Genomic DNA, 22563 nt, shown 5'->3' with positions numbered 1-22563 from the left:
CTGAAAAACTACTGAAGTTATACCTACCAGCCCCATTGAATGTAAATTCTCATTGTATCAACAACCTCTTTGAACTTTACCTTTTAACAGTGAAACCCCTTTCATAATACCAATTATATTAGTAATATAAACATATTGCTTGGTAGCTGTTAGAAAGGCATCAGTTTTCACCCCGCTTCTTGAATGCTCTATTCAAAAAATGCAAATGAGCGCTATCTGTTTACATCTCAAACTAGTACACATCAAAGCATGCAAACAAGCTGGCTTTAATCCAATTAAGACATACCCACAGACCGAACCTCTGTTTTAAAAGAAAAATATTTTTCAAAATATTATATAGATTAATAGCTTCATAACAGTATGTGTTCAAATTTCACAATGTCTATTTTAAATTTGTAGTTATGTTGAAGAACTCAAAAGATTAGATAAGTTACAATTTTTTAAAAGTAAAAGCTAAGAAATCCAATAAAGATGTTTTAGTTATTGCACGTGTAACTAGATGAGTAGCTTTTCTGTTATCTATTGTCCGTTTGTTTAATGTAACTCACACAAGGTGGTCTGTTACATGGTGGTCATCAGTCTAGCAGATGCAGCAAACCTTGCAAGCACAGCTTTGACAATTGCCATTCAGAGGGACTGGATTATTGTAATCACAGGATGCAACAGGGATGGACTTGCAGGTAAGATATCTACAAAGAACCATGTGTGTAAACCTTGTTTGTATATTACGATGTAGAAAAAAAACTCTTCTTGTGACCCTTGAATTCATTTGAATTGACAAATGATTAACACGAGAGGAAATTTTGTTCTTCAAACAAAGGTGTTAGTAAATGGTGAAAAGAAAGTAAAGTTCAAGTAGCTATCAACTAATTTAGGAGTAACGTTGTAATCTATTGCTTCTATTTATAGCCTGAGGAGAGGGAGTTGGAAAGGTTTAGGATAGGTTATCTTGAAAATGGAAGTGTACAGCTTCCAGTGGTGGTGTGAAGGGGTTTGGGGGGTGGGGAAAGGGATGGTGTGGGGGCATTGGTGGAGGTTCACATGATGGAATAATTGAACAGTAGGAGTTTAGAGATAGGAAGGGTCAAGGCCATAGAGGGATTCAAAGACAAGGACTGAAAACATAATTCTGAGACATCAAATCAGGAAAAATTACCATGAGAGTGAAGAGAAAGGACACAGAACATTGGGGCTTTTTTCAAGGAGTTCACACTTTTCATCCCTTGTCAAATCCCACCTCTAAGACATTGCCCCACATGTTGAAATCTGGAAGCAGCTCTTCAGCGAAAGAGTAATATCAATCTGGAACTATCTCCCTAAAAGGCTGTGGATGCGGTCAACTAAAGCTTTCATGACTGAAACAATCAATTTTGTTAGATATGGGTCAAAAGTGACTAAATTGAGGTTTAGCTAGTTTAGCATGATTTAATTGATCGATGAAACAGGGTCAAAGGGCTGAATAGCCTATTCCTGTTCATATAAGGGTTCTAATAGCGGGTGGACTAAGGTGGGTGTGGAAATGGTATGGAAGTTTAAGACTATTTGAAGGCTTGCCCATTAAACTGCAGGGAAAAGTATGGTGCAACTTACACAATGAGGCCTCCATCCTTTCTACGTTAAATTGCCCTCGGTCAGCCTTTAAATTTAGAATTAAAATGATCTTACTGTGGCTTGAGCTACAGTAGCACTAATGAAAAAATGTAGCTTTGTTTCATCAATTTTCTTTGGTGGATGCATGGAAGAGACAAACTTTTTTGTGTAGGATATTGAAATGATGTTTCCTCTGCAGAATGAGCTAATTGTTTGAAAAGACAGAAATTTGGATACTTGCAAGCTATTCTGAAGAGACTCCACTTGGTCCAGTTTAGGTCCATGCTTCAAGTTCACTGCTTATGTCTATGCATTTATATCATGCTCATCTAACTAGGTTTGCAGAACAAAAATGTTTGGGTTTATGGAACATAGTGCATTCACTGTACTTAGGCCATACATACGCAGTGATAGTAAAATCTATAATTTTCTATCTTTAAGTTTCAGTTCTGACTAAAGCTTTCTTTAAAATCTCCTAAGGGGAAAAATTTGCTGCACCCATTTATCAAATTGCAGTTGATACTATTGTGGGTGGATAATTGTGGTTTGTCTCCTGAGATGAATCCTAATTTTCTTCATCTGAAATTTGGTTATGCAAAATACATAGTTGATGATAATTATGACCCTTTCCCACATTCATAAGTAAATGGTCCAACTGACTAATTATGTTAATGTTATGTACATAATAAAGACCATTTTGGATGAAGGAGCCGCTTTTAATGAATTAATTTTTAACAAGGTGGTTGTTCCTGAAATAGGCTATGTGTTATAAAAGTGATGGGAAATAAAGAGTATTTTGTTACAAATTAATCTTAACTAAATTTTCAACATTGACATAATGCCTCTGGATTTTGTTCATGGAAAATCATGTTCTCATGATTCTGTAATCTTTGTGAATAAAAGATATTGAATGACATTAAACAATACATCTTAATGTTAATGGATTGCAGCCCCTTGAATAAGCTGGCAGCCCTGTGCATCTCCCAGCGTTTGTTGATCAGCATATCAAGGCAGCTGATGCTATCATCTTGGGCACAGTAACTCCAATTGCTCCATCTTTCTCTCACAAAAACAGAAACAGAAATACCCGGAAAAACTCAGCAGGTCTGGCAGCATCGGCAGAGGAGAACACAGTTGATGTTTCGAGTCTTCATGACCCTTCAACAGTTCTGATCACTTATTTGTATCAGTCACCAACAGCATCTCCCTACCTATTGGCAGCACATGTCCTTGACCCTCCGAAAAAAACTTTCGCCTAAATCATTTATTTCTCTTGAATTTATTTTTCCTTGGTGTGATAAACACTGCTTTGGACTAGCTATTAAAATATTGGCCCTGACATTGTTGTGATGATAACAATGGAGCTATCAACACTCACCATTATTACAGGGTGAATCTGACACCAATTTCTGGTTTTTGCAGATCCACAGTTAAAATCAGAAAATTTATGAAATAAAAATGGAAAATGATGGTAAAACTAAGTAGGTCTGGCAGCATCTGGGAAAGAGAAACAGAGTTAATGTTAGATCTTCTTCAGAGCTAAAGAGGAAAATTTATGCCTTGCTCCTCCATAGGACGCACTGTTGTTGTCCTCACCAATTGGCTCCACATTGAAATCATTGAAATGTATAAACTTAAGGTATGCACCCACTAGTTCCACATTAAAGATGGCTGAAAACATTAGGACTAGTGCATTTAGGGGTAAATGAAGTTTTTATGACATGATAATTGATAATTAGTGCTGAAAACCTCTGTAGCCCTGAAAAATTAATGTTAAAGTGTGGAGTCCCATTTCCCCAAAAGTAGTGTTGCAGGTTTCCTTTTTACTTTTTATGTTTTTCCCTCTTTTCTCTCTCCACTTAATTCCATTTGTATTTCCTAATTTTTATGTATTTTTTCCTTGTACACAATTTAAATATGATTTATATTTCCTCCTTTTACTTCCTGGATTGCAGTCTATTTTGCTCAGAATAGGTACTTCAATATGATTGGATATGAAGCCTTGCTGTTGCTTGCCTGGTTCATAGATCCCCTACTGAAACAGATGCCAGATTAGTGGAAGTTGTTCACTGACAGATCTGTCACAAGTTAATTGTATATGATGAATGGTGAAAGCCACAGAGAGCAAAATCCAGACCATTATGTTGCTGGATATTAACTCCAAGCTTTATTTGGTATTTTTGATTAGAACTTGAAATGTTTTGAAAGTACTGAACGATCATGAATTATGAAATAAGAACTTGATTGCAGAAAAACCTGTTATGAACCTCTAAGAAATAGATCCTATGAAGATTTCCTATCACCGTGCACAGAGTGTAAGCTGTTCATTTAGTTTGACAACCTGATGTAACCTAAACATAAGGCTAATATTGTTATCCTACACTAACTTAATATTTTAATTATAGATGTGAATGCTGTTATGAGAAGAATAGACCAAGTCGTCAATGTTCTGGCTGCAATGACTGTGGGCCAGATCATGTCTTCAGCATCGAACGTAATTGGCTGTGTCTTCATTCTGGGCTGGACCTTAGTTCCACTGCTGGTTGAATTTATTTGTCTGTCAAGAGTTTATAGAATGGTCCCTGCACTTGCATTTAAAGCTGGACCAGGATGGTATGAAGACCAGCTTAACTACTTCGAAAGAACAAGAGCGACTACAAGCAGAAAAGGTGAAAGGTCATTTATCTCATTTGCTATTTATGTGACCTTGCTGTGTGCAAATTGGCTGCTACAAAACAACAGGTGACTGCACTTCATTCAAAGATTGATGTGCTTTGGGATATCTTGAAGATGTGAAAAGCACCATAGAAAATAAGTTCATTATTTCTTGATCAATTGGTCAATCGGAACGACTTTTTTCACTGAGTGATCTGTTATGGCTTGTTGTGGACATACAATGTAGTAGAAATTGCAGCGCATTTCTTACATGTTTGGGGTACAGAATGAGCGCCACAAGGTTGGAATTCCTCATCAGGACATTGTCTCTCCTTAGCCCAGAGACATTGAGGGGATTGAATGCATGCTGAACCTGGAACTTTCTTGGTCTGTATGGTTTCACTCCGAGAACAATACATCTGAACTGAGCAATTGGAGGAGTACTTACTGTTAAACAAAGATTAATATTCAATGCATTTTAGGTCACTCTAAATTCACTTGCCTATCAGTTTGCTATAGGTCTTTTCTGTAACTCCACTAATTGCTTTGAGTTAAACACTTCAGCTGAATTGTCCTCTGGTCTTTCCTCCTGAAAAATCATATCAAACATAGTGTCAGCTAATTGGACTTCCACACTTTCTCTCTGCCTTTGAGCTTCCTGTTCTTGTTTCAACCTATGAGCCTGTGATCTTGTTATCACATTATCTGGAAACAATCCAGGACGCTCTCTTTGCAACACTTCTGTTGAAAACACTTCTACAGGCTGCTCAACTACCATAGATATTGCCCACATCTGTGATCCAACTGTATCATTACCCAGAATAAATTGAACCCCTTCAATGGGCATTATTTCCACTACTCCAACAATCACCTCACCTGTTTTCCACTTACTCTTTAAACGTACCTTCCACATTGGAATAGGTTTAGCATTTCCATGAACCACACTTATTATCACCTGTTCCTGCAGTACTCCCTCTGAACAACAAATGTCACTATCCCACAACATTAAGAATTGACTAGCTCTTGTGTCTCTTATAATTTTAACACCTTTACCTACTCCACCCTGTACACAGAGAAAGACTTTTCCTTCACACACAAAATCTTCAAACATTTCTGCAACCTGCTCCTCTGAATTATCTTGGGTAAATTGTGAACACATTCCCACTTCTTTACCTTTCACTGATTTTTTTTTCTGTTTACCTGCACACAAGCCACTGGTTTTTCCAATGCCTGAACCTCAGAACTCACAGTAATTTTATTTCAAGAACTTTTCTGTAACCCTATAATTCCAACAGATTTTCCCTGCAATTTCCAGCACAATGATTTCACATGTCCAACTTTATTACAATGAAAACGCTTCAATTTTTGAATGCCACTTCTATCCTCAACACCTTCCTTTTTATTCTGAGAAAAAACTTCCTGGGAACTTCCAGCTACACCTCCTGTTCCCTGACTACCTGCCTTCCTTTCATTTTCCCACTTTTTATCCTTTTCCAATCTGAAAGGGTGACCGAGAAAAGGTTTAGCTCTATGAACTAACTCATAATCATCGGCTATCTCTGCTGCTTGTCTTACAGAATCAACCCTCTGTTCTTTCACATGAGTTTTCACTACCGAAGGGACTGAATCTTTAAATTCTTTCAAAAGAATAACCCCTCTAAGAGTTGCATTTATTGTCTCTATCTTTAATGCCTGTATCCACTGGTCAAAATTATTTTGCTTTATTCTCTCAAACTCAATATAAGTTTGCCCAGGCTGTTTTCTCATACTCCTAAATTTCTAACTGCATGTCTCAGGAACCAGCTTGTATGCATTCAAAATAGCCTTTTTTACCACATCATAGTTCACCAACATTTCTTCTGACAGTGAAGCATAAACCTCATGTGCTCTACCCAACAACCTGGATTGTAACAACAATGTCCAGTTTTCCTGCGGCCATTTCATTTGTTTAGCTATCTTCTCAAATGAAAGGAAGAATGCTTCCACATCCCTTTCCTCAAACTTTGGAAGGGCATGTACAAATCTAAATATCTCCCACTGGGTTTAGATTAAAGGGTTTTTCATCAGAACTTTCCTCAGAACTTGAGAACTGTTTTTAAACTTTCAGCCTTTTAAGTTGGTATATCCTTGCTCTTTCCTTCTCTCTTTCCCTTGCCTTTCTCTTTCTTTATCCTTCTTTCTTGACTGGAATTCCAGTTCCAACTTCCTTTCTTTCTCCTGCCTTTCTGCTTGCTCCCTTTGAAATGCCCTTTCTTTTTCTTTTTCTGCCCTTTCCTTTTCTGCTGTCTCTAGCTCAGGTTTTTTCATTCCCTTTGCTTGTTCAAGTTGAAGCATCTTCATTTCTAACTGAAGTCTCACTACCTCCAGCTGTGACTCACTAGTGTCAGATGTCACTTCCAACCTTAAATGCTATGCTGTACCTTCAATGCTTTCCTGGCCCCTGCAGGTAATCCCAACTGTAACTGATCCACCAATTCCATTAACTTAACTTCATTTACTGTTTGTAAACCAGCCAAAGTTATAACTTCAGCTCTAGACAAGTCTTAGCAACTGCCAAAGCCATATTGCAGTCTCAGCACTTAAAAAAAAAAACTCACACCTATTCCTGAATTCAAAGTGCTTCTTGTACTCATAACCTTAAGATTCACCAACTCCAAACCAATCAAGGAATCTTAAATATATCCCAGATGAGCCCCCATCCTTGTTATGGCACAGCCAATAGTAAATCTGAGCTGCTTAAATCCCAGAGGGAAACTTGAAACAAATGCCACAACTGTTTTGCAATTTGTATAAATTTTGAGATGTGTACATTGAATTCAGTAGTTATAAGATCACCGAGTTTTATAGGTTTCTTACAAAACTAAATTAAATCTTTATTAATAGAAATGATTTTGAGTACACACATAGATCTACAAATTACTACAATGATAATTTCTAAATCACCTAACTAATCTAACTCCCAGTTACACTTGTATTAAGGCAACGGTAAGACATGTAGGGCAGGATTTTCCCCTCGTTGGGTGGGCCGGGAGTGGCCGCAAGACCGACTGCTGCCCACGATCGGGCCCCGACATTGGTTTCATGTTGGCTGTTCAATTAACGGGCAGCCAGCATGAAATGTGTGCTGCAGCACTCAGTGTTGCAGGGTAGGGGTGGGAGGAGAGCGAGCACATAAGTTTGTGAGTGCGTGCAGTGAAAGCTTCCTGAGGCACATGAGCAGGGACGTGTTATAAATAAAATTTAAACATTTTTATTTAATTTTTATTTGCTGTTGGAAACCTCACCCCGCCTGAAGATGTGGTTTCCTAAAAAATCCAAAGGCCGCTTGGCCTTTTCACCTGCCCACCAACCGTTAGGTTGGACGGGCAGCAAAAAATTTCATTCAATTATAACTTTAATGGCCTTAATAGGCCTGTTAATTGTCGGCAGACGCGCAACTGACTCACGCGTGCACCCATCAACCAAAATATCGCGTGAGTGTGCGATGATGTCGGAATGCTTGCCCAACGTCATCGTGCGTCATTTTATGCTTGAGCAGGTCAGGCGCGCACCCGCCCGCTCACTGCAAATTTCTGCCCATAGATTTTAAAAGATCCAGGCAAAGAAACATGATACCCTAAACAATCCAATTCAAAGTGAGTTTTCTTAACTTCAGTTCTTTGCAGACAGTAGCTTAAGCTTAGATGCTGAAGGCATTTCACACTTGTTAGGTCTTAGAATTCCTTCCCTTCCACACAACCTTCGCTCCTTTATACATATTTTCCCCATTGAATACAATTCCCATTGTTTCACCATGTCTTTGGACTTCACCTCTCTGATAATAAAAATCTCTCATAGTACCAATTTTACCAGTAATCTTTGAGAAAAATAAACACACTGTTTCTTACTTCTCCTGACTAGGTGTCACATTTCACCCCTCCTTTGAAATCAATCTGGTCTGGTTTATTTTAAAATGCAAATGTTCCCTTTACCCCTATGTTTACCTACTCTACATTTCAAATCTAGCTTATCTTCTAACACATCAAAACCTTTAGACCAGCTGCCTTTAATTCAATTAAGTCACACACACCCACACACAGACATGGACCCATAGACACAGGCCCTACTATTACTCTACAATAAATTCCAATAACATTATGAGAATTATTATATCGTCCTGACAATTGTTCAAAACAAACTTCATGAGATTGCTGTTTAATTGTATTAAGAATATTTCTGTCCCCAATTATTAATATATATTGTAGAGAAAGATAGCTTGAAAGCAATGGAAAGTTTGTCATAACTCTATGTTAGCTTGTTTAATATTATGTTGTTAATAGATGCTCAGCAGCAATACCCCATACATGGATGTAACAGCAGATCAGAAATGACCCCAAACTCCACGACAGATTTGGACAAGAATGCCAGGTTACCCGTTCAGCAAAACTTTCTGGGGATTTATACTGTGCTACAATGGATACAGAGGATGCTGTACATCAGCAAAACCGGTTGGAATGTATACTACCAGCAATCAGTCTTCCTCACTGGAATGAGTTTAGCGTTTATGTACACCACAGTTTTGGGATTTGACTGTATCACCACAGGTTATGCCTTCACACAAGGCATTAGTGGCTCACTACTTAGCCTCCTCATGGGCATTTCTACCATCACTGGACTAATGGGCACAGTTTTGTTCACTATGTTACGGAAATATTATGGCCTGGTATCTACAGGAATCATATCCAGTTGTCTGCACTTAGGTTGCTTGTTACTTTGTGTGTTTTCAGTTTCTGCACCTGGCAGTCCCTTTGATTTGAGCAGCAACCCAATGTCTCCACATACTAATTTTTCATTAATGAACCAGACTGTTCCAGACACAGAGGTGAATCAATTGCATTCTTACCTGCCTAGCTCAAATATGAATCAGCCTTTGCTGTCAGACCGTTCTTCTATTCACTGGACAAATAACAGCTTGCTGTATGACAGTCTCCCGGCTGGGAATTATCCAGACTCCTATGTCTCCATTAGTTTACTTTTCTCTGGTGTTATATCTGCAAGAATAGGTGAGTTTATAATGAATTCACCATCTGTTTATTAAGCAATTGGTGCTTTTTTTTAAAAAAAGGAAATATTTTCTGTTCTGTTTTTGTCCTCCTTTTCCTGCCACTTTCCAACAGGTTGCAGAGTGATATGCAAAAGCCACCTGATCTGATAATTTGAACTAGTCTATTATTTCCTCGACCTATGCGTATAAATGACTGGTCCATACTCGCCAGCTCCAGCCAGCAAAGGTCAGAATGTGGGAAATTGCAATTATGAAACCATGCTCTCAAGCTTTGCCATTCTTTTGCCAATGTTCTCTCCTTCTCACCTGCCTTCTCCACCACCGACCACACTTGACGCCTTGCTACTTTAATGTTCTACTGGTGTCTATCTCTCTTCTTCCTGGACAGTTATTGACAGCAGTATCTATTTTTCCATAATGCACATAATTCTGTGCTTGGGTATGGTATACATACTAGTATGCAGCAGTGTATATGATTAAAAACTTGGATGTGGCATGTGGCACATTATATGTGTTAGGATACCACATTCAATCTGTCCACAAAGGAAAATAATTAAATATTGTGCTTTTCTGATTAAGTAAGAAACTTAATACTGCAAAAACACTGTAGGACAGCATATAAAACAATAAATAATGGAGGCTAATAAGAAAGGTGCTGCAACAGTTGTGGGCAATTTTAATTTTCATATAGATTGGAGGAATCAAATTGCCAAAGGTAGGATGGAAGATGAGTGCATAGAGTGTATTTAGGAAAGTTCCTTTGAACAATATGACCTGGAACCAGCCAGGGAGCAAGCTATTTTAGACTGGCAATGTGTAATGAGACAGGGTTATTAAGTAACCTTATAGTGAAGGATCCTCTGAGCAAGAGTGATCATAACATGGTAGAATTTCACATTCAGTTTGAGGGTGAGAAATTTGGGCCTGAACTAAGGCCTTAAACTTAAATAAAAGTGATTTTCAAGTGCATAAAAACAAAGTTGGCTAAAATGGACTGAGAAAATAGGTTAAAAGGTCTTTTAGACTTAGTAATGTGTAATGAGACAGGGTTATTTAGTAACCTTATAGTGAAGGATCCTTTAGGCAAGAGCGATCATAACATGATAGAATTTCACATTCAGTTTGAGGGTGAGAAATTTGAGCCTGAACCAAGGCCTTAAACTTAAATAAAGGTGATTTCCATGTGCATAAAGACAGAGTTGGCTAAAATGGACTGGAAAAATAGGTTAAAAGGTAAGATGCTAGAGAATGAATATCAGACCTTTAAGGAGATATTTCATAACTCTTAACAAAGATATATTCCATTGAGAAAGAAATACTCTGTGAGAAGGATGCACCAGCCATGGCTAACAAAGGAAGTTAAGGATGGTATCAAATTGAAAGAAAAGGCGTATAATTATGTGAAGATTAGTGGTAGACCAGAAGATGGGGAAAATTTTAGAAGCCAGAAAAGGGTGACAAAAGTAAAGGGGGAGATTAGAGTATGGGATTAAACTAGCTAGAAATATAAAAACAGGCAGTGGCAGTAAACACTTCCACAAGTACATACAATGGAAAAAGAGTAGCTAAAGTAAACATTGATTGCTTAGATCATTAGACTTGGAATCAATAATGGGAAACGAGAAAATGGCAAAGACTTTGAACAAGTAATTTGTATCCATCTTTACAGTAGAAGACACAAAAAGCATCCCAAGAATAGTAGAAAATCAGGAGGCAAAAGGAAAGGAAGAACTTAAAACAATCACGATCACTAAAGAAACAGTAATAGGAAAACTAATGGGACTGAAGACAGGCAAGTCCTGGGGACCTGATGGCCTGTATCTAGGCTCTAGAGACAGTGGATTTGCTCTTCATGTGGATGTGTTGGTTGTAATCTTCCAAAGTTCCTTAGGTTCTGGAAAGGCCCCAGTGGATTGGAAAACTGCAAACGCAGTACCCTATTCAAGAACAAAGACAGAAAGCAGAAAACTATGCCAGATAGTCTTTATCTGTCATTGGGAAAATGCCGGAATCAATTATTAAGCAATAACAGAACTTCTACAAAATCGTAATACAATTGGGCAAAATCAGCATAGTTTTATGAAAGGGAAATGGTGTTTGACAACTTTATTTGAGCTCTTTGAGGGTGTAACAAACAGGGTGGATAAAGGAGAACTGGTGGATAAAGAGGAACCAATGGATACAGTGCATTTAGATTTCCAAAAGGCATTTGATAATGTGCCACTTAAATGGTTATTACACAAGATAAGAGCTCATGGTGTTGCAGATACTATATTAGCATGGATAGAGGATTGGCTAACCAACAGGAAACAGAGGGCAGAATTTAACCCTTGATGGGTGAGTGGGCCCCACCAGCTCGGTGGCAGGCGGGCAGCCGACCCCCGCTGCCGAAACAGGGCCCGCTGCATTTTGAGTGGGCGGGCCAATTAAGGCCTGCCCAGCGGCCTGCCCGACAGGAAGCGCTATGCGCTTCCTGTGTGGGGGGTTGGGTGGGGAGATTCCCAATTGTCAAAGTGTGCTCTTTCGCACATGTGCTCGAAAGAGTGCACTGCTCCCTGAGGCAAAGTGCTGTCTCAGGGAGTTTACTGACAGGTAAGAAAAGTCAAAAAATAGAGAAATATTAAAATTATTAACGTGACAATGTCACGAGATGGCACATGTTAATAAGAAACACATATAGTTTATTAAATTTTTAAAAACGGACATGAAACTTCACCCCGACATGAAGCTTCATGAATAATCTGGAGCCCGCTGGGGCTCCTGGCCTGCCCTCCAGCCTTAAGCTTGGATGGGCAGGGCCTTTAACAAGGTTAATTAGCCTGTTAATGGCCTTAAATTAGCCTTAATTAATTAATACCTTAATTAAACAGCTGATTTTGCTGTCCGCCCGAAGATTTCTTGAAGATTTAAATGGATCGGGATGACGTCGGGGGTTCCTCCCGACGTCGTCCCGCGTCATTTTCCCCTCGGTGAATGGGCCCCACCCGCAAATCACTGAAGGGAAAATCCTTCAGAGAGAGTCTGGATAAATGGGTAGTTTTCAGGTTGGCAAGCTGTAACTAATGGATTGCTGTAGCGCTCAGTGCTGGACCCTCAACTATTTACACTCAATATATTAATTACTAGGATGAAGGAACTGAATGTATTATAGCCAAATTTGCTGATGATATGAAGATAGGTGGGAAAGAAAGTTGTGAGGAAGGCTGAAGATAGGTTAAGTGAGTGGGCAAAAATTTGGCAGCTGGTGGGAAAATATGAATTGTCCACTTTAATGGGAAGAATAGAAAAGCATAATATTATTTAAATAGAGACTACAAAATGCTGCGACGTAGAGGGATCTGGGTGTCCTCGTACATGAATCACAAAATGTTAGCTTGCATGTACAGCAAATAATTAGGAAGGCAAATGGAATGTTGGCCTTTATCACAAGAGGGATGGAGTATAAAAGTAGGGAAGTCTTGCTACAACTGTACAGGACACTGATGGGACTGCACCTACAGCACTGCGTAGAGTTTTGGTCTCTTTACTTAAGGAGGTATATGTCTGTGTTGGAAGCAGTTCAGGGAAGGTTCACTAGGCTGATTCCTGGGATGAAGGGGTTGTCTTATGAGGAAAGACTGAGTAGGTTGGGTCTATCCTCAACGGGGTTTAGAAGAATGAGAGGTAATCTTATTGAAAGATATAAGATTCTGAGGGGGCTTGACAGGTTAAATGTTGAGAGGATGGTTCCCCTCATGGGGGAATCTGAACTAGAAGGCACAGTTTTAAAAATAAGAGGTCTCCCTTTAAGCCAGAGATGAGGAGGAATTTATTTTCTCACATGGCCATTATGCTTTGGATTTCTCTTCCCAAGAGTGCAGTGGAGGCTGGGTCATTGAATACATTCAAGATTGAGTTAGACATTTTTTTTAGCTACAAGGAAGTCCAGGATTAAGGGAGGCAGGCAGGAGTGTGGACTTAAGGCCACAGTCCAATCAGCCCTGATTTTATTAAATTGCCAAGCAGGTTAGAGGGGCCGAATAGCTTACCCCTCTCCTATTTCTTGTGATCTTTTAATCTTAACTGTACTGAAATACTGAAAGAGAGATCAGGAAAGATCCCAAGGAAAAGCAACAAATGGAAATGCTGCAAGTTGAATGAATTACATTCCTTAATTTTATTTCTAAAGTGATTACAACTACCAACTTGATTTTTCTTCCAGCTGGCTATGTAGCCATGTTTATATCATAAATTAAGTATTGTGCATTGAAATCTAAATAATCCAACATGAAAAATCTCTGCAAGAAATTTTCCCAATAAGGGCCTCTCCCCTCTCAATCTGGGCCTGAGCTCTTCTTCATTCCAGAGTTGAAAATTCTCCTTTGGTCTTGGTGCTTCAAATTTCCAACTCTTTTTGGATATTCTATCTTTTTTTTTACCTCCAGTGGTTCTGCAACTCAGGCTGTAGAGACATGAGTAACCAATTATCCAGTATATCTACATAAAAACACAATTTTGCTGTTTTCTTACATGGAAACTATAGACATTTGCCATACGAAGGTTTGCAGGAACTGATAAGCGATGACTCTCCAGCTTGCTTCCCTCCTTGTATCGGATTGCCATGCTTCTGCTGCATACCACTCAATTGTGGCATAGCTGAGATAGGGAAATGGGAGAAGAAGTGAACAAATTAGTATCCAATCGATTCATGATAAAGTACATTGAAATGGCTCAATGCATCGTATCACTGGTGCTATCTGGCTAGTAGGAAGTGTATAAATTGACTCCATGTCTGATTTTCTCTCCCTGTGGGAAAATATCTTGGTACTACTTGGCCTGACTAAAATCAATTTGGGTGAAGAACAGCTGTGCACCTACTGAAGATCCCTCATAGTGACAATGTTAATAGATCACATTGGATTAACCTATGGAAAAATACTTTTCAATTGGATCAATTTTATTTTTTTCAGACTGATCTGACATTTTAAATATCATTTCTAAGTACATATAAGTCTGTACAATTTGATGTACTATCATATGACCCTGCATTCACATTCCAGGAAATTATATTAAAACAATCATGTTCATTAATGCTAATTATGAAAACTTGAAGACTGCTGAAAAGAGAGACATGTTGCTAAAGCACACAATTCAGCAACATCATTTATGATGCCAGGTATGTAGGCCATACATCCCAAGGATTAGCTGATTGAATCAAACAAAAGAGTCACATGAGGGGACTTGTTTTATGATATTTTAATTCTGTTCACTTAGTTATTTTTAAACAGCACATCATCTTCCTGAGGCAGCTCCATGCCTCAGGGAGATTAAAGTGCTCTTTCGTGCGCATGCACGAAGTTCACGCTAGCCCCCACCACTCCTCTCACCCGCACAGGCAGTGCTGCCACTTGCATTGCATGCTGGGCGGGCCTTAATTGCCTCGCTCGCGTAAAATGATGGTGTGGCACCGACTGCCCACCCCAGCCGAGCACCTCCGCCAAGGGCAAAATCCTGTCCATGGTATATTTTACCCTTGCTAGAAGCGACATTTATTCGTACACAGGGATGCATTCTCTGCAAACAAAAGGAATATGTTGCACGTTTTTAATTACCCAGAAACATGGGGACCCTATAGCTCTCTGTTGCTTTCTCCATGGCAACACCTTGGTCAATTGGAGTTGACTTGCCAATGTATCAGCACCCCTTTTCTCCTGTGATATAAATTGTTGTGATTGTTTGTTTGAAATTTGGTATTCTTGCATTTGTCCTGATGAGTGCAAGATGGAAAGCTTTGGCAACATGCCTCTTTTCAGCAATGTTCAAGTTCTGTACTACCAAGCAACTGTAATGAAAACATATAATGCTAGTTTTTGGAGATGTTCTCTAATGTGCAAAGTGGTTTGGTTCAGTCTTAGTAACAAGTATCAAAATACTTTTGAAAGATGTTTTTGGGTGTTGATGATTCAGTGGATGTCAGAAAAAATAAGTTAAAAGTCAAGACGTTTTTGTCAGCATGAAGGTTTATGGCAGCAATAAGCCTGTGCTAGAGGCCAGCATTGGCAAGAACACAGTATAATGCTTGCTTACCATCAATTTCCTAACTCTAACAACATTGAAATGTGAGTGCTAATTCCTTCCATTTGTGCGCTAGGTAATTGATGAAATATTGGGTACATTAGAGGGGAGTGTTCCATATTACAGCAGTAAGAAACCTCTGGTGGAATACATTTTGTCTCATTCACATGGAATAAGTTTTACTGGAGAGGCTTTGGTGAGAAAATTGGGGTTTGTTAAGGCCATTTAAAAACCTATTTACATAATTAACAGGGCTGTCCGTCCAACCTTAAGGTTGGTGGACAGGCGAAGAGCCAAAGCGGCCTTTGCGTTTTTCATGAAACCTCATCCACGGGCGAGATAAGGTTTCATGAAGGATTTAATAATTAAATTCTCCCCATGGTTTTGATCGCTGGATGAGGTCTCTAAAATTAGACCCATCTTATGAGAACTTATGGGAGGTAGTTAGAGAAATTTAAAAACATCCCAATAGCCATCAGGTCATACCTGGAAGACAGCAAGATTTCTAAAATAAGGGAAATGGCAATTCTGGCAGATAGGTATGATATATCACATAGGCACCTAGGGGTCAATAGATCTCCATTTGTAAATCCACACAGGAGTTGGAACAGTAGGCTAAATGCAAATGAACAGGCTTCAAAAGATAGTGAAGGGGATAGCAAGAAGGAAAAAGCTGATTCTCTCCAAGGTGTTCAAAAAGATAGCATGGAAGACTGGCATGGTTTCACTGTCATAAAATGGCAAATTATTGGAGCTTAAAGCCTAAATCATTGGCACTTGTGCAAATAGCAGGAATTTTCACAGAGAAAGCTGCACCAGAAAGTGAAGCTTCTGGGAAACGCGTTGCTTCTAAAGTTTTTACAGTGGAAATAGACAGAGAGACAAAGGATTATAAGGGGAAGTCACTCTATTTTTGTCCAAGAAAGAGCCTAGAAAAATTGTTACTCAGAGAGATACTGATTTGGCTCAGAGTTTATTGTTAGCAAAGGATTTCGACCTTTCTTCAGAAGTTTGCTGAATAAAAATGTATACTGTGTTATGATTACAGCTGGTATTAATTGCTTACAAACCAAATCCCAGAGGGAAACTTGGCTTAAGGGCTATACCTTTTTTTTTGTATTCTGAAAATGAGAAGAAGTCATACTGATCTCAGCAACAAGAAGTCCAGTAACACTTCTGGGATTTAAAAAAATAAAAGTAGAAGTTTTATTAACAAGAATAAAAGAAAACTTAAGCACACAAGATTACAGTTACACAGTTAAACTTAGTCCTACAACATTTTTCCCCAGAAAGACTCTCTACTTGGTCAGACCCACAAGTAAAGACCTTCCAGGTGACACTCCCTTATAGATGTTTAACTATTAACAAATCCAGATATATTACCCAAGGCAAACTGCTAATGCTTTAGTAAAGACATATCATGTGACCTGTAACTGTTTTCCACTCGTGGAAAACCAAACTTCAGAATAAAACCACTTCTTGCAGCCCTAGACTGTTCTGGCTTGAGTGGATAGTTGATTCAAACTGCATCCTCTCCCAGCCCACAGCTCCAGCTGCTACATCTCTCAGCTCACAGCTCAAACAGCCCTCCACACCCACTGTAAAATACCTTTTTTCCCCTTCATCTCTGGTTCCATTGTTCTCACTCCTCTTTGAAACTTAAATCCTTTCAAATATAATATCTTTCATTTTTCCGTCTTGTCTTTGCTTTTGGGTCAATAAAATATAATATTACCCTCATAATTACCTATGGAACTCCTACAAGATGCAAACATGTTTCTTGTGACCTCTGATTTCCTTTTGATATTCAAACAAACTCTGAACTTTTCTAAAAATTCAGATGTTAGATCTAACCTATTCACTGGTATCTCATTTTCATCTTTTAAACCACCCCAAACAACCTGTCTCCTATTAACCTCTGCCTAGCTTAGTTAAATCATACACATGCACATACAGCCTTTGCCACAGAATAACATAAGATTCCCCAAAAATATAAATCAATTTCTCACATAATAGAGGGTGTTGTTAGCAAGTGTGTGTCTATCCCATCGTGTAGAGCAAAATTAAATTGTCCTCTGATAAGGAGACTTATGCAGTTGGAATTGTTTCTAAATTACAGTTAAACTCTTGATTTTATATTGGGAAATGATATAGGGGCAGAATAGTTTTTCCACCATCTGGGATGGGGTGCCACAGTTCCAAGTTTGTTCCTGTGAGTAAAAACTCCTTACCTATTTGTGATCCAGTTGAGCAAAGAATTGATTCAAGTGAAAATACTGATGTGTCCACCTCAGTAATGGACAATACAGAGGCTGTAAAAGTACTTGCAGAATTTCAAAATAAAAATTTCCAACAGGAAAGACTAAAAGTGACTACCAAATTAGCCAGTGAGACACAGAATACAGCAGCAGGAATCCAGGCAAGTGGACAGTTCAGAAAAAAAAAACATTTAAAACCCTAAAGATTGGAAAATGTGGTTTGTGAATTGTGTGTAAGATTTCAAATGTTAGAAAATAAAATAAAAGTCCAAATTGAGGAAGCTATTGATATTGCTTGAAAAGAATTAAGTAAGACAGGTTCTGAATGGGATTAGGAGAAACTGAAAGATGTTAAAATGTTCAAAGATCAAAACAAACTGGAATATCAAACCCTTTTGTTTGAATGTATAAAGCACCTCAGTGAGATTCTTGGAACAGCCTAAATAGATTTTGTTCAAAGAAGGAATGAGTTGTTGGTTCACAAAGAAGCCATTTTGAACTAAGTGTCTTAAAAAGAGAATTTACAACTTTTGAGTTTAGAAAACGAAGTTAAAAACAGAGATACGCCTACAGCTAAAGAAGAGGGTGACAATTTGTGGGCTTAAAATTCTTTGCAGAGTTAAAGAAAAGGCATTGGAGAAAACAGAGGCTTTGTGTTATGATAATTCTATGATGTTTAAATTCTGCTAATCCTACTTCTGACATGTGCTTACTAAGTTCTGAATATGAAATTGTGAAAAATGAAAAGGTTGTACAGTAAGTAATCTATTTGTGAAAAGTTTATGGTGCTAAGAACTTGTATTTTCAAAGCTATTGCAAAGAAACTGTCACTATGATGAAGCTTTCTTTTTCCCAAGGTGAGAAGTCTGAGCGAATCTATATTTTTTGATTTTTGTCTGCATGTTTTTTTTTAAATTAGCACTTGAGGGGTGGTTGACTGGAGATTGTAACATTTGAAGTACTAAGCTTGATACATTCAAAAATGGCCCAAAACAGGGGCTGACTCTGTTGTAAGATTTAATAGTCTGGAGCTGGAGGGGCAGCAGAAGGTTGCCAGCTGCATTCAGCTGAAGTGCTGTGGTTAGCTCCCTACAGTTGTGGCTCAGAGAGGCCCAGGAGCAGTAATTGCTCAGTGCTGCTGAGAATTTGGGGCTTAGGGAATCCCCTTGTGAGCAGTAATAACTCAGTGCAGTGGTGGAAGCTGGGTCCTCAAGGAGGCCAGAGATCAGTGAATAGCAATTGATAGGCAGTGGTTGATCAGTGCAGCTGAAAAGAAGAGCCAAGAAGGCTGAACCTTGGAGCAGGTCTGAGAGGGATTGGAATAAGTGCGCCTTTTTGGGAGGATAAAATCTGTGGCTAAATCTCTAAAGGAGAGAAGCTGGGGTCCTTTGTGAGAAAAACAATGCCTGAAGGATTTTTATGACTACAAAGTGAAGTGATCACTGAGGTCTGGGGTGGGTTGCTGAGAGAATTTGTGGGTTCTGTTTTGGCTTTATCTGCCACTTGGTAGTAACCACAGTTTGCCTGTTAATTCATGTTTATCTCACCCTAATTCTGATGTTAAATTATTGGATAGTATGTGGGGCAGAAATTTTCACTCAGCGGGCGGGCACGCGCCCGACCCGCTCGAGCGTGAAATGACGCACGTTGACGTCGGCTGAGTTTGTTGACATCAAAGCGCAGTCGCACGATAGTTCGGGCAGCGGGCATGCACCGGAGCTGGCAGCGCACCTGCTGACAATTAAAAGGCCTGTTAAGGCCATTAAGTAATCAATTAACTTAAATTTTTCAGTGCCTATCCAACCTAACGGTTTAGCAGGCAGGCGAAAAGGCCAAGCTGCCTTTGCGTTTTTTGGAAACCTCATCCATGAGCGGGATGAGGTTTCCAAAAGCAAATAAAGATAAAATAAAAGCTTTAAAATTGAATTAATAAGAGTCACATGAGGGGACATGTTTTATTGCATTTTCATTCTCTTCATTTTTCTTTTTTAATAACTCTTTAACTCCCTGAGGCAGTTCTGTGCCTCAGGGGGATTATGAAGCACTCGCACGCACGCATGCACAAAGCTCGTGCTCGGCACTCCCCCCCTCCCCGGCACAGGCATGCGCTGAGCACTGCCACTTGTGTTTCATGCTGGGCGGGCCTTAATTGAAATCACGGTCTACTCCTGATTGACTGCACCTGCCAAGAGCAAAATTCTGCCCTTAGTGTTTGCTTTATGGACTCTTGTATCGCAAAAAGAATCTTCTGTTTGTCTAAAATGAACAACATGTTACAAGCATGTTGCGAAAAGTTCAATGACTATGACCGTGAGAAGTGCATGGGAATGAATCTGTTTGAATGATTACTATTTTGTGTTTTACGCTATTTTTTAAAGTTCTGTGATATAACAAAAATGAAATGTCAGGGAATTTCATTTTTTTTCTGGCGGAGAGATATTACAATTGCATCAAATGTGATTCTGGTCCTAAATGTTGATATGTGGACAATGGAAAGCTAACGCCATGGTCACATGACAGGGAAACCGATCATGACATTTACGAAACATTCTATAACTGACATTTTTTTGAATGGTGGAAAGTCAGTTGATCGAAGAAAGGAAAAAGACCCCAAGGGAAGAGATCCAGGTCCAGCAAAAAACAAACCCTGTTTAGAAGTCACCTCAGGCATTAAAAGGGGTTAATACGTTTTACCTGCTATTACACTTCTTCACTACAGAGGCTGGACTATGATTTAGACTAAAAACTAGAATCTTCCAACCTCTATTTGCCATCAAGAAATCAGGAGAGAATCCTTGAGGACTGCAACATTTTCATCCACCATCTTAAGGACAGTAAAAAAGTGACCTGTTTCTGCCCTACTTTTCTGGTAATCTAAATGCATGTTAGTTTTCTAGAAATCACCTATTTCCTATGTGTGTGTGTCTGAGAGTTTGGGGAGTGAGTGTTTGTTGCATTTTGCATTTCGGGTTTTGTGATTACTAAATGTTCATCTTTTCTTTTTGATTTTTAAATTTACAAGAAAGCCTGTTTTGTGTCTGTTTTTCAAAGTCACAGCACTGAAAGGGGGTCATAAAACACACTCCTCAGATATACATCTTGTTGCGGTCAACAGAGAAGTGGGAAGAAGAGGAAATTACCCCCTAACTCTCCCCTATTTGTAACAGATTCCATAGACATTTGTGCTGCGTCACTATATCATGTGTTGCCATTTTCTGAATCTATATTCAGTAAACTTGCGAAATTAACAATTCACGCAGTTGAGTTCAGCTTCAGTGACACAATGGTCAAAATTTTTAGCTCACCGGGCGAGCGTGTGCCCAACCCGCTTGAGCGTGAAATGACGCGCATTAACATTGGCCGAGTATGCCAACGTCAACGTGCAGTCGCTCAATGGTTTGGTTGACTGGCACGTGCCAGAGTTGGCAGCGCACCCGCCGACAATTAAAAGGCCTGTTAAAGCCATTAAAGGAGCAATTAACTTAAATTTTTTGCTGCCCATCCAACCTTACAGTAGGCGGGCAGGCAAAAAGGCCAAGTGGCCTTTGCACGTTTTAAGATAACCTCATGCACAGGCAGGATGAGGTTTCCTAAAGTAAATAAAATAAAATAAAAGTTTTAAAACCTAATTAATAACATGCCCCTGCTCATGTGACAGAGTCACATGAGGGGACATGTTTCATGACATTTTTATTTTCTTTAGTTTTTTTCTATAACCCTTCATTTCCCTCGAAGCAGCTCTGTGCCTCAGGGAGATTATGAAGCGCGCACTTGCGCGCATGCAAGAATTTCACACTCGCTCCACTTGCACTGCTGCCCCCACCGCCCACACAGGCAGTGCTGAGCGCAATCACTTGCTTTTCATACCGGGTGGGCCTTAATTGGTCCACCAGTGTGAAATCGCCTTCCGGCCTCGATCATCGCCGAGCCTACCTGACACGAGTAAAATTCTGCCCCATGTACACCCAAATAGATGGTGTTGCCTTGGGATCCCCGCTAGCCTCAGCTCTCACTAATATTTTTGTCAATTTCCATGAGAGACACATTTTCAATAGAATGACCCTTAACCTTCTACCCCTTGCATGTTACATTTCTATCAGCCATAACTTGAAGCTATACATAGATTTTTAGGAAGATAGATTGCGTGAATGATGTATTTCAATTATATTTGCTATCATGGAATTGTAGAGGAATTGCATGGCTGCTAAAGGCAATGATTCCTGTTGATATAATTTGCTTCACAGTTGTGTTCTAATAATGCGTGGGCAAAATAAAAGCGAAATTATCAGAGTCACATTCTTAGTTGAACTGATTTACACTAAATATGGGATTAAATATTTAATTGATTTGTTCTCAACAAACGTAAACTATAAGATCATGCAAGCTACCTGTTCTGCCAATTCATAACAATCAGTTTACCAAAAACATGATTACAAAACTGTGTTTCCCTTTTAGGTCTGTGGACTTTTGACCTGACAGTAACACAACTTCTGCAGGAGAGTATTCCAGAATTCCAGCGAGGAATTGTAAATGGTGTGCAGAGTTCAATGAACTATTTGATGGATCTGCTTCATTTCATTATGGTTATGACAGCTCCTAACCCTCAATATTTCGGGCTGTTGGTTATTATCTCAGTCACTTTTGTAATGGCTGGACACACAGTGTATTTCATATACGCAAAAAGAAGTAATGCCCAGGTGGTTTTGGAGCAAGTTAGAAAAGCGAAAAGGACTACTAGTAAAATGGAAAAAACTGATTTCCCCCAAGCGTCACAAGATGCATACAATACTGAAGCAGGACTCATCTGAGACTTCACTAGTGACCAATCGAGAACGTATATTTGTGAAACTTTCCCAGAAGAAAATGCAAATTCTTTCTACCTCCTATTGTGACACAGCAGTTTCTGAGGTATTCAACTTCTGCCTGACTTCCTCCGCTCATGTAGAAGTATAAATGCAAATA

General features: G+C 39.2%; 1 protein-coding gene across 1 annotated transcript in view; it reads left to right on the top strand.

Annotated features, from left to right (window-relative positions):
- LOC121276044 (solute carrier family 40 member 1-like) overlaps positions 1–22563 on the top strand; it is a 43459-nt gene that overhangs the window by 18513 nt on the left and 2383 nt on the right. Inside the window, exons 5-9 of the mRNA XM_041183990.1 lie at positions 554–680; positions 3996–4259; positions 8565–9159; positions 9211–9287; positions 22057–22313. Of these exons, the coding sequence (XP_041039924.1) occupies positions 554–680; positions 3996–4259; positions 8565–9159; positions 9211–9287; positions 22057–22313 (1320 nt within the window). The remainder of the gene's footprint in view (positions 1–553; positions 681–3995; positions 4260–8564; positions 9160–9210; positions 9288–22056; positions 22314–22563) is intronic.

Source organism: Carcharodon carcharias, chromosome 3 (genome assembly GCF_017639515.1).
Source record: "Carcharodon carcharias isolate sCarCar2 chromosome 3, sCarCar2.pri, whole genome shotgun sequence".
In the NCBI taxonomy this organism is placed as follows: domain Eukaryota; kingdom Metazoa; phylum Chordata; class Chondrichthyes; order Lamniformes; family Lamnidae; genus Carcharodon; species Carcharodon carcharias.
This window is presented reverse-complemented; position numbering and strand designations above follow the sequence as displayed.